The sequence below is a fragment of the Crotalus tigris genome, unplaced genomic scaffold, assembly GCF_016545835.1.
Source record: "Crotalus tigris isolate CLP2741 ecotype Arizona unplaced genomic scaffold, ASM1654583v1 scf7180000017568.12009008, whole genome shotgun sequence".
Taxonomy (NCBI): Eukaryota; Metazoa; Chordata; class Lepidosauria; order Squamata; family Viperidae; genus Crotalus; species Crotalus tigris.
Window position 1 is genome coordinate 3,248,773 of NW_024096478.1, and position 16,382 is coordinate 3,265,154.

The window sequence follows — 16,382 nt, forward strand, 5'->3', positions numbered from 1 at the left end:
GTCATAACAAACACTCTTTTCCAACAACCCAAGAGACAGCTCTACACATGGACATCACCAGACGGTCAACATAGAAATCAGATTGACTATGTGCTCTGCAGCCAAAGATGGAGAAGGTCTATACAGTCAGTAAAAACAAGACCAGGAGCTGACTGTGGCTCAGATCATGAGCTTCTTGTTGCAAAATTTAGGCTTAAATTAAAAAAAGTAGGGAAAAGCACTAGGCCATTCAGGTATGAACTAAATCATATTCCTGATGAATATACAGTAGAGGTGACAAATAGATTTAAGGAATTAGAACTGATAGACAGAGTGCCTGAAGAACTATGGATGGAAGTTCGCAACATTGTACAAGAGGTAGCAACTAAAACCATCCCAAAGAAAAAGAAATGCAAGAAAGCAAATGGCTGTCTGAGGAAGCTTTGCAAATAGCTGAGGAAAGAAGGGAAGAGAAAGGCAAAGGAGAAAGAGAAAGATACACCCAATTGAATGCAGAATTCCAGAGAGTAGCTAGAAGAGATAAGAATGCCTTCTTAAATGAACAGTGCAAAGAAATAGAAGAAAACAACAGAATAGGGAGGACCAGAGATCTCTTCAAGAAAATTGGAGATATGAAGGGAACATTTCATGCAAAGATGGGCATGATAAAGGACCAAAATGGCAGACCTAACAGAGGCAGAAGAGATTAAGAAGAGATGGCAAAACTACACAGAAGAACTATACAAGAATGAGCTTAACATCCCAGATAACCACAATGAGATGGTCACTGACCTCGAACCAGACATCCTAGAATGTGAAGTGAAATGGGCCTTAGAAAATCTGAGCAACAACAAAGCTAGTGGAGGTGACAGTATTCCAGCTGAGCTATTCAAAATCTTAAAAGACGATGCAGTAAAAGTGCTACACTCAATTTGCCAGCAAATTTGGAAAACTCAACAGTGGCCACAGGATTGGAAAAGGTCAGTTTACATTCCAATTCCAAAGAAAGGCAATGCCAAAGAATGTTCAAACTATCGCACCATTGCACTCATTTCACATGCTAGTAAAGTTATGCTTAAAATCCTACAAGCTAGACTCCAGCAGTATGTGGATCGAGAACTACCAGAAGTACAGGCAGGATTTCGAAGAGGCAGAGGAACTAGAGATCAAATTGCCAACATACGCTGGATCATGGAGAAAGCTAGGGAGTTCCAGAAAAACATCTACTTCTGCTTCATTGACTATGCAAAGCCTTTGATTGCGTGGATCACAACAAATTGTGGCAAGTTCTTAAAGAGATGGGAATACCAGACCATCTTATTTGTCTCTTGAGAAACCTATATGCGGGTCAAGAAGCAACAGTGAGAACTGGACATGGAACCACTGATTGGTTCAAAATTGGAAAAGGAGTCCGGCAAGGCTGTATACTGTTGCCCTGCCTATTTAATTTATATGCAGAGCACATCATGAGAAAGGCAGGGCTAGATGAAACAAAAGTTGGAATTAAGATTGCCGGGAGAAATATCAACAACCTAAGATATGCAGATGATACCACTCTAATGGCAGAACGTGAAGAGGAACTAAAGAGCCTCTTGATGCGGGTGAAGAAGGAGAGTGCAAAAGTTGGCTTGAAACTCAACATTAAGAAAACCAAAATCATGGCATCCGGCCCTCTCAATTCCTGGCAAATAGATGGGGAAGAAATGGAGGTAGTGACAGATTTTATTTTTCTGGCTCAAAGATCACCTCAGATGGGGACTGCAGCCAAGAAATTAAACGAGGCTTGCTCCTGTGGAGGAAAGCTATGGCAAATCTAGACAGCATACTAAAAAGCAGAGACATCACCCTGCCAACAAAAGTACGTATAGTCCAGGCCATGGTTTTCCCAGTTGCAATGTATGGCTGTGAAAGTTGGACCATAAGAAAGGCTGAGCGCAAAAGAATTGAGGCCTTTGAACTATGGTGCTGGAGAAGACTCCTGCGAGTCCCTTGGACTGCAAGGCGTTCAAACCGGTCAGTCCTTGAAGAGATCAACCCCGACTGCTCTTTAGAAGGCCAGATTCTGAAGTTGAAACTCAAATACTTTGACCACCTAATGAGAAGGAAGGACTCACTGGAGAGGGGCCTGATGCTGGGAAAGATTGAGGGCAATAGAAGAAGGGGACGACAGAGAATGAGATGGCTGGATGGAGTCACTAAAGCAGTAGGTGTGAACTTAAATGGACTCCAGAAGATGGTGGAGGACAGGAAGACCTGGAGGAACGTTGTCCATGGGGTCGCGATGGGTCAGACACGACTTCGCAATTAACAACAACAAAACAGTAACACTTTTAAAACTAAAATTCACTTGCTTGAATCAGAAGCAAAAAAATATTTGGGTGTCTCTTTGTTTTAAAAACAGACTTACAGTTTGTGAAACTTTATCAATTATGTGGAATCAACTAGTAATAAATGGAGGTAGAAAATATTTTAAATCAATACGTCAATAAAATAACTTTACTAAAGAGCGAACTAGCATAGTTTACTGTTATTTAGCAGTACAGAACTGATGATTGTGGCAAGAGAAGACGAGAGGCAGGGATAAAAAATATTGCTGCCAGAGAATGATAGAAAATCCTTAAACCTGGAAACTATAAGACATCCAGTGCCTACAAATGAATTAAAACAAAAACAAAAACTATGTTTCTGGTTTTAATTAGAACTCATGATCCCAATAATAATTTAACTACTTACAACTGCATGAACTCATTGATAACATTTGCAGAACAGAGAACAATTGGGGATTATGAAGCTTTTATATCCTACCCTAAAGTTTTACTGTCAAAATTTTGTTCTTATTGATGTATTTTCTCTCTTTTTTTAAATTTCTATTTTAGGGACATAAAGCCTGATAACATCTTGCTGGATGAGCAGGGTAAGTGACAATTATATCTGGCTGCAAGAACATGTATATGCTTGCAACTGTATAGCAAAATATAATGTTTTCTGTAGGATCACGACAGATTTTTATGAAGCCATCATCTAGTGAGATGGAAAACAAGTTGAGGCAAACCTTTATCCTAGCTCTGGTGTTTTTGCTGACTAAAGATACAAAGAACAAATTTCTACGGATTTCATAGAGTATCATAGGTTTTATTTTTTTTTAAGTTCAAGTAATCCAGCTATTGCTCTACTTAAGAGAACTATACAATATTTTATTATTATTTTTGTGGGGCACACTGGGTCATGTTTAAACCAAAGGCAATGTGATATTATGCAATAAGAGATAACAGGGATAGACAACATTATATGTTTTGTCTTTTGTTACTCTGTTTTAGCCCCCATGGATGTATGGAGATTTAATAAGGATTTAATAATATATCTATATAAATAAAAATGTAAATGTTCGTTTGTTCAAAATTTTAAATCTCCGAAAGTTCTTCACCGATTGCTTTGAAATTTTGACACAACGTTGCATTCGAATACATGCTTGTTTTTGTATACCTATATTATATAGATGTCACACCTGTGACAGATAAAAACATGCTTTTTTCCAAAACTAGCGCCATCTGTTGGACACAAAAGAACACACGCTATGTGCGCTTTCTCTTTTCTTTCTTTTTCATTTAACCAGACTAAGCCATAGCAACGTGTGGCCAGGTACAGCTAGTATTTAATAAATTCAGTGGAACGTAGTTCCAGGTAAATGTGTATTGGATAATAAACTTAGTTCTACATAGTATTGTGATTAAATATGGAAGTATTTTTCCTTTGAAAAATATTTAGGTTCTTCTGAAAAAGTTTCACAAAAGTATTTTATTTTATATCTTAGCATAATTTTCTTGCCTATTCTCCATGAAATGAAATGATGTGCAGTCTACTTTGTAATAATTTGTGTTTACGTTAACAACTAGTCAAAGAGTAGGAATCAACAATCCCAGTGACATTTGCAGGCCCCAGTGTTTTAATCAGTGCTATTGTTGTGACAATGTTGCAACCAAGATATGAGTTTAAAGGGGACCATTGTATTTTTGCAAAGGCTTTCAATTTAATGCATTTTAGCTGGTTATTTTAGAATTTGTTTGGAATTGTCTTTTCTCTGATTGTCCTTGAAATTGAGGTCATTCTAACTATTTCCTCTTTGCAATTTATCTGTGTTTCACCAACCATGGCAAGAGAGGTGTGTAATTCCATTCATGTGTGCAAAAAGCCTTTTACCTATTGTTCAGTTTTTCCCCTCGAAACATTGTTTTTGCAGCCTATGTACCTATATTTAGACTGTTAAGACTGCTTGTTTTCCAGTGACTTTCCTTCCTTGGAGGATCATATTTTAAGCTCCAGCACAATCTTCTGTAGTTTTTTTAAGTTTACGTGATGTTATTTATTGGATTTCTAGGGTATTTCACTACCAAAGTCTTATTAGCTATAAAATTCAAGCGTGTTGAAATTAAAATTATTATATTGCTATTTAACATCTTAAAAATAGACTTGAGGTTTCAATTACACTACACATTGATGAAAGCCAATTTAAAAAGCTGTTCTCTTAAAGCCTTCTTAAAGGCTTGTGTACAATAGAGCCTCAGTATTTAATGAGAAGTCTCAACATGAAAGAATGCAGGCCTGAAGTAGTAGACAGATAAACCAATTGCTGTTAGAGGTAGATAATCCCGAACAATTTGAATAGAAAATGGGAATTCTGCAACCAAAATATGATTGGGCTTAAGTCCATTAGGAGAGTAAAAACAAAAGCAATGTTTTCTACTATAGAGGGTAGCCCTAGTTGGAGCACATTACAAAAATCAAGTAATAATAATAGTAGTAGTAAAGTTGGAAGGGACCTTGGAGGTCATCTAGTCCAACCCCCTGCTCAGGCAGGAAACCCTACACCATTTCGGACAAATGGCTGTCCAGTCTCTTCTTAAAAACTTCCAGTGTTGGAGCATTTACTGCTGCTGGAGGCAGGCTGTTCCACTGATTAATTGTTCTCACTGTCAGGAAGTTTCTCCTTAGTTCTAGGTTGCTTCTCTCCTTGATTAGTTTCCACCCATTGCTTCTCGTCCTGCCTTCAGGTGCTTTGGAAAATAGCTTGATTCCCTCTTCTTTATGGCAGCCCCTAAGATATTGGAATACTGCTATCATGTCCCCCCTTGTCCTTCTCTTCGTTAAACTAGACATACCCAATTCTAGCAACCGTTCCTTATATGTTTTATTTAGTAGTATTTATTTAATTAGTAGATGGATCACTGTTGTTACTTACTAGGAAAAGGTGCTTTTGCATAACAATTGAATTGAATAAAAAGCAGTCTGGTCACAGACTCCACTTGAGATATTACATAGAGACCCGTATTGAAATTACTCTCATTGTCTTTCCTAAAGGAAAGGCCTATAATGCTCCTTTCACTAGTTTTTATGTACGACTTAATGAATGAACTTTATGCTGAGCTAGTGGTTCAGATAGGAGCAGGTCAATATTCTCAAACTGTTTCATGTGATTGTCAAAATTATGGCTTGGAATAATGATTAATTATGGCAGATTAGTATGAGTATTGTGGGTGACTTGGAAGTATAAGGATTTCCTATGTCCCTTTCCTTTTCCCTTTCTTAGATTTTCTCTAAGGGGTTTGCGTATGCAAAATGTTGCTAGATTGACTCCATAATGTTTTATGGGAAACTTTAAAGAAAGTTTATTCATTGTTTGGAATATAGCACATAATCCACATAAAATTCTTTTCTTCCCTTTGCTGTTATAATTATAGCAGTAAAATTAATTGCCACACTGGAATGGAACATTAAATAAAAGTGAAACTTTCTACTGGTAATTTATCTTTTTATCTCATTCATAGGGCATGTTCATGTAACAGATTTCAATATTGCTACAGTGCTAACTAAAGATACACAGGTTACCAACATTGCTGGCACGAAACCATATATGGGTGAGTAGTCAATGGATCCAAGTTATTTGTATGACATTGATTTGTTTTTCATGGACATTTTAACCTTCCTTCTTAGTAAATATTAAAACAGTTTTAAGAAACAAAGTTGGCATGATTCAGAAAATAATTCAAAGCTGATCTGGCCTTACATGTGATAGATTTGGAATGGCTTCAGTTCTGCAAACCTTAAAAGGTCCTTGCATGGATGGCTGATCTGACCTCAGTTTACCTATATGAAATCCTACAAGTCTAATCCCAAACTATAGATAGAGTTCTTGGGCTTCTCCATGTGAGTCATAACTAGATCGCCCATCCCACATTGATGTTAAGGCATACATGGAGCCAAAATATTACATTTGACAGGTTATACCAAATTATAGTAAATGGACTGTATATATGATTGCATATCTTACTGACATTAATTAGACTTATTGATGCTTCCTCTTGAACCACTGTTATTTCCTCTATCCTTGTTAGTTACTGAATATTTTAACCAATTCACCAAATATTCTTAGAATCAAAAAAGTATTAATTGCAGCTATTTTCTGCTCAATGCACTTGCCAGCAATGTATCTGGGGGAGAAGAACAGTGATAATACCTAACCTTGCATTAAAACTATATATAGTCATTGACAGTTGCCTGCTCCCTTCTATTTGTTCTTTATTTATTATATTTCACTTTAAAGTGTGTTGTAATATTTCAACAGGCTAGGGGATAGAGCTAGTGTTTTACTCAAAGTAATAATCATTTAAAATATGAAGGAATATTTCAGATGACTTGAATTATGTTCGGGCTTCATCTTATTATGCTTGCACTTATTAAGCAGGTTCAAAATGTGCTCTTCTTCTTCAACAACAACAACAACAACAACATGGTAAAGGCGGCCATTTTCATGCTTTTGTTTCTATATGAAATAGCCAGTAAGTTAGTCAAAATGTAACCCGGAGATTGTGAGAAAGAGGTGTAAAAAGCTTTATGCAGGATCTGAGAAAATAAGAGCGAAGAGTTCAAGAGCACAAAATACATTGTGCAGTGACCTTTTGAACAGCTATGTTATTTGAAGAACTTGGAAAAGTCACTTAGTTCTCATGTTCTTTTTTAATTTTAGTAAGACAAAGTAAACTTCCTCTTTTAATTATTAGAAGATGCAATTTAGTCCTAGGTCTGACCAGATCTCCTCCAAAGGCCATTATTAAAATAGCATGATTCTGATTAAGGAGTTAGCAGTATGATGGTCCAGATTAAAATAAAGGACCAAAATGACAGGGACGTAACAGAGGCAGAAAAGATTAAGAAGAGGTGGCAAACTACACAGAAGAACTATACAGGAACGAGCTTAACATCCCTTATAACCACAATGGAGTGGTCACTGACCTCGAGCCAGACATCCTAGAATGTGAAGTGTAATGGGCCTTAGAAAATCTGAGTAACAATAAAGCTAGTGGAGGTGACAGTATTCCAGCTGAGCTATTCAAAATCTTAAAAGACGATGCAGTAAAAATGCTACACTCAATTTGCCAGCAAATTTGGAAAACTCAACAGTGGCCACAGGATTGGAAAAGGTCAGTTTATATTCCAGTTCCAAAGAAAGGCAATGCCAAAGCATGTTCAAACTATTGCACCATTGCATTCATTTTACATGCTAGTGAAGTTATGCTTAAAATCCTACAAGCTAGACTCCAGCAGTATGTGAATCGAGAATTACCAGAAGTACAGGCAGGATTTCGAAGAGGCAGGGGAACTAGAGATCAAATTGCCAACATTCGCTGGATCATGGAGAAAGCTAGAGAGTTCCAGAAAAACATCTACTTCTGCTTCATTGACTATACTAAAGCCTTTGATTGTATGGATCACAACAAATTGTGGCAAGTTCTTAAAGAGATGGGAGTACTAGACCATCTTATTTGTCTCTTGAGAAACCTATATGTGGGTCCAGAAGTAACAGTGAGAACTGGACACGGAACCACTGATTGGTTCAAAATTGGGAAAGGAGTTCAGCAAGGCTGTATACTGTTGCCCTGCCTATTTAACTTATATGCAGAGCACATTGTGAGAAAGACAGGGCTAGATGAATCAAAAGTTGGAATTAAGATTGCCGGGAGAAATATCAGCAACCTAAGATATGCAGATGATACCACTCTAATGGCAGAAAGTGAAGGGGAACTAAAGAGCCTCTTGATGCGGGAGAGTGCAAAAGTTGGCTTGAAACTCAACATTAAGAAAACCAAAATCATGGCATCCGGCCATCTCAATTCCTGGCAAATGGATGGGGAAGAAATTGAGGTAGTGACAGATTTTATTTTCCTGGGCTCCAAGATCACCACAGATGGGGATTGCAACAAGAAATTAAAAGATACTTGCTCCTGTGGAGGAAAGCTATGGCAAATCTAGACAGCATACTAAAAAGCAGAGACATCACCCTGCCAACAAAAGTACGTATAGTCCAGGCCATGGTTTTCCCAGTTGCAATGTATGGCTGTGAAAGTTGGACCATAAGAAAGGCTGAGCGTCAAAGAATTGAGGCCTTTGAACTATGGTGCTGGAGAAGACTCCTGCAAGTCCCTTGGATTGCAAGGCATTCAAACCGGTCAGTCCTAGAAGAGATCAACCCTGACTGCTCTTTAGAAGGCCAGATCCTGAAGTTGAAACTCAAATACTTTGGCCACCTAATGAGAAGGAAGGACTCACTGGAGAAGAGCCTATTGTTGGGAAAGAGGGCAATAGAAGAAGGGGACGACAGAGAATGAGATGGCTGGATGGAGTCACTGAAGCAGTAGGTGTGAGCTTAAATGGACTCCAGAAGATGATAGAGGACAGGAAGGCTTGGAGGAACATTGTCCATGGGATTGCGATGGGTCGGACATGACTTTGCAACAACATGATGGTCCAGATTAAAATCAGCTGAAAAAAGAGGCAAAGGGCACAATGGTTTCTCCTTACTTTCTAATAATTCACACATAAGAAAGAGGGTATGACAAAAATGATCTACCCCAGCATTTTGTTCTCACGCATATCACACAGCCATCTCAGGGAAGTCAACAAGGGAATAAATGAAGAAGTTCACACTGACTTCTATTCCCCAGCAACTGAAGATTTTCTGGAGATGCTTATTGCAAAACACTAGAGAGAATTTCTTACGAGAACTTGCATTTCACTAGAGCAGAGGTAGGCAACCCTGGCTCTTTTATGACTCGTGGACTTCAACTCCCAGAATTCCTGAGCCAGCCATGCCTACCCCTGCACTAGAGAAAGAAAAGTCAATCATCTTGTGGAATATTCCATTCTAAGGCAAATCTTAAATTTCTCTTTTTTTGCAGCACCCGAGATGTTTACTGCTACAAAAACTGAAGGCTATTCCTATGCTGTTGATTGGTGGTCATTAGGAATTACAGCCTATGAACTCCTCAGAGGCCGGGTATAGTACGGATAATGTATATGTATTATTGGACCATCCATCCATTTACATATCTATCTATTCACGATTTCACCATGTTTAGACTATTCAGGAACAGATTTGCATTCACTGTAAACAAGGAGTTCACAACTGAGCCCATTATTTCTGTTGCTAAGTGAGACATTTGATAACTGAGTTTTGTCCCATTTTACAACCTTTCTTGCCACAGATGTTAATTTAAATCACTGCCGTTGTTAAGTTAATAACATGGCTGTTAAGGGAATCTGACTTCCCCATTGACTTTGTATGTCAGAAAGTCACAAAAAGGGATCACGTGACCCAGAACATGGCATCTGTCATCAATGTAAGTCAACTGCCAAGCATCTGAATTTTGATCGTGTGACCATGGGGATGCTGCAGCAGTCATAAGTGTGGAAAATGGTCAGAAGTCACTTTTTTCAGTGCTGTTGTAACTTTGATCACTAAATGAACAGTTGTAAGTTGAGGACTGCCTGTAGTAGAGTCATTAAAATTCTAAAGGGAAGCTTTCCTGCTTAAAGAAATTAATTTACTGATAAATGTTAATGTCTGCTGTAAAGGTTATCCTAAAAATATCGATTCAAAAACTATAAGGAACAAAGTGGAACTATACTTCAAAAGACCTTTCATAATTATGGACCAAGGATGCAGTCTGAAGAAGTGGACTACTGTGTGTGAAATAATAACCCAACACATTTCATGCTGCAGCATGCCTTATTGGTTCATTGGGTCATAACATATTTTCAAAGTTTGCAGCGGATTGTATAGAAGTCAGTAGGCATTTTATGAAATATTTGAGTAAAGTGGGAAATTTATTATAGTGGAATTTGTTTTGTTCTTTAACTTAGTAATAAAATGGCATCACATTTATAACTTCCTATTCAAGTTCATTTGTGCCAATTTTAAAAATTTATTTAGGCATATATGATCCCATTAGACGTAATCCTGGAATGGGGGTTGGATGATTTTTTTTGGAACTGAGTGTGTGGGACAATTCCAAGTTAGTAACAAGTTGCTTGTCTGATTATTGGAGGTAGTTAAAATTTCTAAAGCACAACAGATTTATTTTCTTTTGTTTTACAGTAATGTTTGTTTAAAGGGAGTACTAATCTGTTAATGCCAGTTACATCTTATGCAGAAGAAAAAAACTAATTTCTTTTATAATTACTTCTTAAATAGTTGTTTGATTTTCAAAACGAAACCGAATTATTACGATTCAATCAAAAGGTTATATTTTTTTTAAAAGGCCTTAAAAGCAAAAGGTTTTCTCAAATACATGGTGCCTTATATTTTCTGTATTCTTTGCTGTTGTTTTGTGTACACACAAAGCAAATTACACCACAGTTAAGCATTACTGAATATGTGCCTAGATTAATGGTTTTCAGATCTTCCTCTTTCTGTCTTCTCCCCATTGTATCTGACCTGTTTTTCTTAATAGAATTCTACATTTATCAGGTTGTTTTCTGTAGCACATAACTAATATTAAATAGGTTCTGGATAAAGCTGTTACCTGAAATGCAAAATCTTGGTTACTGTAAAAAAAAAATGTTATTCAAAAGCTTGCATATTCTAAGGGTACAAATTCCAACGATGTCAGATGATTGAAGTGAGAAGCTATGCCCTGAACTGCTCCATAAAGAGACGATGCCAAACTCCACCCTGAGAATGTTGGGAATTGAAGTCGCTTATGATTCTGAAATAATAACATATCTATTTTCCTCTACATGCCTATGGCACATTTTCTTTCATTATCACTCGTCATTCTGGTGTAATGGTGGTAGCAGACAGCAAATTGAGACTAGAATTTGACAGGGTTGCTTTTTACAAAAGATTTGAAGCTCAGGGGTGGCTAAAGGTTTTGCTTTTAATTCCTAAGGAAGGCATAAGCAAACATACCAGGTGAGCTTGTAGCTCCCAATATTGCACAAATTGTCACCATTTGTGCTGCTCTTTAGTACAATGCAAGAACAGGCTGGAAATGCTCTTCCACTGTTTAATTTTCTTTTCAAAGTTGAATGGATTAGCCACACTACGGCAGGCATGCTGGGAAAATATGCTCCTTAATTTAATTGATTGCATTTATGTCCAGAGGATTTATTACAAAACATTTTGAGAGCGTATTTGAAACCATGTCAGTTTGACTTCTCTTTTGTCTTATTTCAAAAAGAGAATATATTTCAATTCAGAAAAAAAGAATACAATGTTAAGTATTTCTAGGAATATTGAAAGAATTCGCACCTATCACACACATGCCACTAAAGTGATTTTCCTTGAACTCAATTTGCATTGAGTGAAACGCCAATTGGACAATCCTTGATCTTTTGCTGTTGCTTACCTGCAGCTTTTTAAGTGTAACTTTTCTGTTATCTTCCTCTCCTTTGTTGATCTGTTCACTTCAAAAAAATTGCCCAGTGTCCACAATGCCTTAACTAAGAACATTAGTGGACACTAAGGAAGGAGGGGGGAGAGTAAGGTCCCTTGGAGAAGTTGTCAGCCCATTACAATGCAATGAGACTCTCCCCCCCTCTAAAAAACTCCTTTAACCTAAAACAGAGAATTCATCACTCTGTTTCTTGTTGGATGGGGACTTTGTTTCAGTGTCCTTGCCTTCTTCTCTCCTTGCAGAGACCATACCACATTCGCTCGAGTAATTCTGCCAATGAAATTTTGCATGTGTACAAGACGGCCACCATCATGTATCCTGCTGCTTGGTCACAGGATATGATCTCATTGATTAAAAAGGTGAGTGAACTTTAGAGACCAGATGTGGGTTAAGATGCTCAGCCTTCCCAGCCTTTTGACTGAATGGGAGCTCATTCCACCAGGAATAGGACATTACTGGGGACACAGGGCTGCTGCTAGATATGGAAGCTATATGAGTCATTCTACCTTTTTCTTCCATGGAATGCATTTTAACACCTGCTGGGTTGCTATTTTACACCATCACACAGTTCCATGCACCCACTGCCCTTGATTGTCTCCGGTTTTAGGAATTCAGGAAAACCTAAACTACAAGATCCTTTTAGGAACATAGGAAACTCTTTTACTGTACACTACATTGGACATTTCTTGCTTGATCCTCCTTCAGTTAGTTTATTTATCCAAATATTTCTGTCTGAAACAACAGTAACGGTTGTTGCAATCTTTTAAAGGGTTTATAAGTGCTGTACAGGAGCTCAGAATTTGAGGAAAAGTTAGAGCAGGATATTCACAAACAACCTATGGGCTGCATGGAAAATCTTGAACAGTAAAATTTATGGGCTGGAGATTCCCTATTATGTCTGAGATAGATAAAGAGGCATGTTTCATCCTTTCCTGTATTCAGTCTGAAATTGTCTTCTATTCTGATGGTTTTTTAAAATAAACTGCTTTAATTCTAATTTCTAGTTAGTGGAAATAAATTCAGAGGAAAGATTTTTTCAACTGAGTCATATCCAGGAGTTTCCTTACTTGGCTGATATCAATTGGGATGCTGTTTTACAGAAGACAGTATTGCCTGGATTTCTTCCTAATGTAAGAATTTTATTTTGAATGTTTTCTTAATTTTGAAACTAGAGTTATAATGATGCTGACAGTCTGGCATGTTTCTTAATGTATAAAGCAATAAACTATCACGATGCATATGTCACACACCAACAGGATAAAGTCTGAAGAGAAACATAAACTTCTTAAAACCCCAAATCAATAATTTAGGTTTAACCATTAAATTAAGATCAATCAAATGGCACAACAATTTATTTATTCATTCATGTACTTATATCATTTCTAGGGCTGCCTAAAACTCAGCAACAAGTACCTCTTCCCTCCTCAAAGCAACACAATATATTAAAAACCATCTAAAACAATGAAATGGCAACCAGATTATACCGTGTTTCCCTGAAAATGAGACCCAGTCTTATTTTTTTTTCTTGCCTCCAAAAGAGGCACCAGGTCTTATATTTTGGGGGGCGGTGTTGTCTTTTCCACTCACCTCCGGCATTGGCAGCCCCACCCAGCCAGCCCACTTCTTCTGCAGCCGAAGGAGCAGCTTCATTCTGCATTTCTCAGCCTTTCCAGAAGGCCACTGTAGCCGATAACCAAGCAGGCCGGGGGACGCTGCAAAAGAAATGGGCCGGCAAGGAGAGGCCTGGCTGCAAGATAAGTGGTTGCGGGGCAGGTGGGGCAGTTCCACCCCATCCACCCCCACCCTAACTTGATTTTTAAGCATGCGCCTTGCCCCAAAACTAGCGTTTATTTTGGGGATAGGGCTTATATTAGGCCCACCCCCCAAAATCAAGCTAGGAATTATTTTTGGGGTAAGTTTTACTTTCGGGGGAACATGGTAATATATAGCAACTCAGTCAATTGGGACTCCAGACATGCAGGAGCCAGGCATATATTTGGGGGGAGGAGAGTTGCCTTCAAGAAAACATGTTCTTGAGGTCCCATTAAATGGCTTGATGAGAGAACCTAAAGTGTGCTCTCTTTAGTGCAGCATGAGGGATTTTGTATTTGTGAAGTTAAAGGCTTTTATACTATTATAATTATTGATCCTAGCTGTCCAATTCAAGCTCTCCTTTATATTAATCTATTTTGAAATTCCAGAGAGTCCTAATAGTTTTAATTGGGAAAACTGTTTTGGCTCATGTCTATGGTATGATTGAAGAGCTTTGTCCATGTAAATGTCTTTCTTTTAGTTTAATTTATTTGGGGGAAGGGTAACAATTTCTCTCTGTGTCTGTCTTCCTCCCTAGAAAGGGAAGTTAAACTGTGACCCAACCTTTGAACTTGAGGAAATGATCCTGGAGTCCAAGCCACTTCATAAAAAGAAGAAGCGCTTGGCTAAGAAGGAGAAGGAAAGCAACAAAAATGAATCCTCAGAGGTGAGGCACAATAGAGCTGAATGGTTGAATTATCCAAAGGATGCTTTTGGCTGATGTGAGGTTGCTGGCATTTTAATATCTCCCAATTTCATTAGGTATATTGATCTAAAAGACAGAAATCTCACATCTAAATCACACTGACTTTAATGGCAATGCCCCAAATGAATAGGACAGCAGCCAAAATGTGCAGTCTGTATCCCTCTGTGCTTTCTCATTCTTGGCATTTAAATGATTAATTGGTGCTACAGTATATTTATAATATTTTTAAAAAATATTAGAGCACCTTTTGAAACCTTTGCAAAATTGAGGAATGGCCATAGATATACCAGTTTTAGATTTTTGTTAAATACCAGATTTAGATTATTTTAAATTCTATGAGCAACACCTTACATTAAGATTGTGACAGCAAAGAATAGGATAGGATAGGATGGGATGGGATGGGATGGGATGGGATGGGATAGGATAGGATAGGATTTAATTTTCTATTTTTTTAGCTACCTTTAGATTTGGTGAGATGAATAGAAAACCATGGGGATAGTAGAAATAATAAGTGTACAGTGATGTTGGGAATTTTTTCTAGGTTCATTAGCTTTGCAGAGCGGAGCTGAAAACTGTAGCAAAGCAGGGAAAACACATCCTTTTTGTGTGAAAAAGAAAGAAATCAAGAAATAGAACTTTCTTGTTTCAGATTTGTATCTCCTTTTCCCCCCTCTCTACCCCAATACTGGATGCAAACAAAGCCAGAAAGATTTGATATTAAGAAGGAGAGAAAGAATAGAATCAGTGTTCATAGGTTCTGACTCTAGCTGCTTCCAAGAGATACTATCTTCATTATCACTGCTACTAAGTCAGTTATTTTCACAAAGCAAGATGTATTGAGGAAGGACATTATCCTTAGTCTATTACTACTAGAGCCCTCTGTTCAGGTAAACCAAGATCTAGAGAAATCAGGTTGGATGCTAAAAATTGGATTGTCAACTACTGAGGAAAATAACCTAGAAATAATGCTTGATCAAATTTGATGCATTTGATCCAGGTTGGTAGACAAATTTAGTTTCTGTTAAGAAAGATGCACCACTGAATCAGCTAATGATTTAGTGTATGGATCAATTGTTTGAATTCCTCTGAAATGTCTTTCTTGATAAGTTTAGTGTCTTCTTGCATCAAATACTACAATGATGAATTCTCATTAACTGATCTTTTTTCTTTCTTAATATAAGGCCTGCCAGCTGCAGAAAAACCTGGAGTCAATACAAAGGGACTTCATGATTTTCAACAGAGAAAAGTAAGCACTGACCTGAAAATATAAACTTTAGCTTAGCACTAAGGAAACTAAGGAAATCTGATTACTGTTCCTCAGATAATTAGGTAGTGATTTTGGCACAAAATCCATTGAAAAGCACTGGAAGCCTGGCGTTGCTGTACACTCTCACTTGGCAGTTGCTCAAACTATTTCACTAAGGTAGGCAAGCCCACTGAATTTAAATTTTGAATATCTTTCTGACAAAAATATAGAATGAGTGAAATGGGTTTATTTTCCTTTTTTCTGCCTTGTTCTCCTTCCAGAAAGAAATTGTATCTGCTATAGTTAGATAGGAGCAATTGAGCAATAACAAAGACAGATTTTCAAACAGTAGCTATTTTCCCCAATATACAGGTAGTCCTTGATTTACAGCCGTTTGTTTAACCATTAAAAGTTACAACGGTGCTGAAAGAATTAATGTACAAACAGTCCTCACACTTATGTCAGAGTCTCTGAGGTCACATAATCAACATTTGGATGCTTGGCAACTGGAATGTATTACAATGGTTGCAGCATCCCAGAGTCATATAATCACCATTTATGAATTTCCCAGGGGAATGTCTGACAAACAAAGTCAATGGGAGAAGTCAGATTTGCTTAATGTGATTTGCTTAACAACTATGGTGAAAAATGTCGTAAAATTGGGCATAACTCATGTAATGCGTTACTTAGTGACAGAGGTTCTGGTTTCAATTTTGGTCATAAGTCGAGGTCTCCCATAATTCCATTTCTTGATTTTCTGACACCATTCTTACAAACATAGCATAACCAGCAATACATTGTGTGGTTATTGTTATTTTTAATCATTCCTGCTTTTTTATCCCACTTTCCAGCATAGTGAATTTTTTATTGCATAGTGTATGGAAGTTATAGTGTTATAGGCTGGATCTTT

At 37.5% G+C, this 16,382-nt stretch overlaps 1 protein-coding gene across 2 annotated transcripts in view; it reads left to right on the forward strand.

Annotated features, from left to right (window-relative positions):
* Positions 1-16,382, forward strand: part of STK32A (serine/threonine kinase 32A) — a 103,842-nt gene that overhangs the window by 64,931 nt on the left and 22,529 nt on the right. For both annotated transcript variants that reach the window (XM_039351940.1, XM_039351934.1), the window contains exons 6-12: positions 2,856-2,893; positions 5,802-5,891; positions 9,210-9,307; positions 11,951-12,067; positions 12,713-12,838; positions 14,059-14,187; positions 15,408-15,472. In XM_039351940.1, the coding sequence (XP_039207874.1) occupies positions 2,856-2,893; positions 5,802-5,891; positions 9,210-9,307; positions 11,951-12,067; positions 12,713-12,838; positions 14,059-14,187; positions 15,408-15,472 (663 nt within the window). The remainder of the gene's footprint in view (positions 1-2,855; positions 2,894-5,801; positions 5,892-9,209; positions 9,308-11,950; positions 12,068-12,712; positions 12,839-14,058; positions 14,188-15,407; positions 15,473-16,382) is intronic.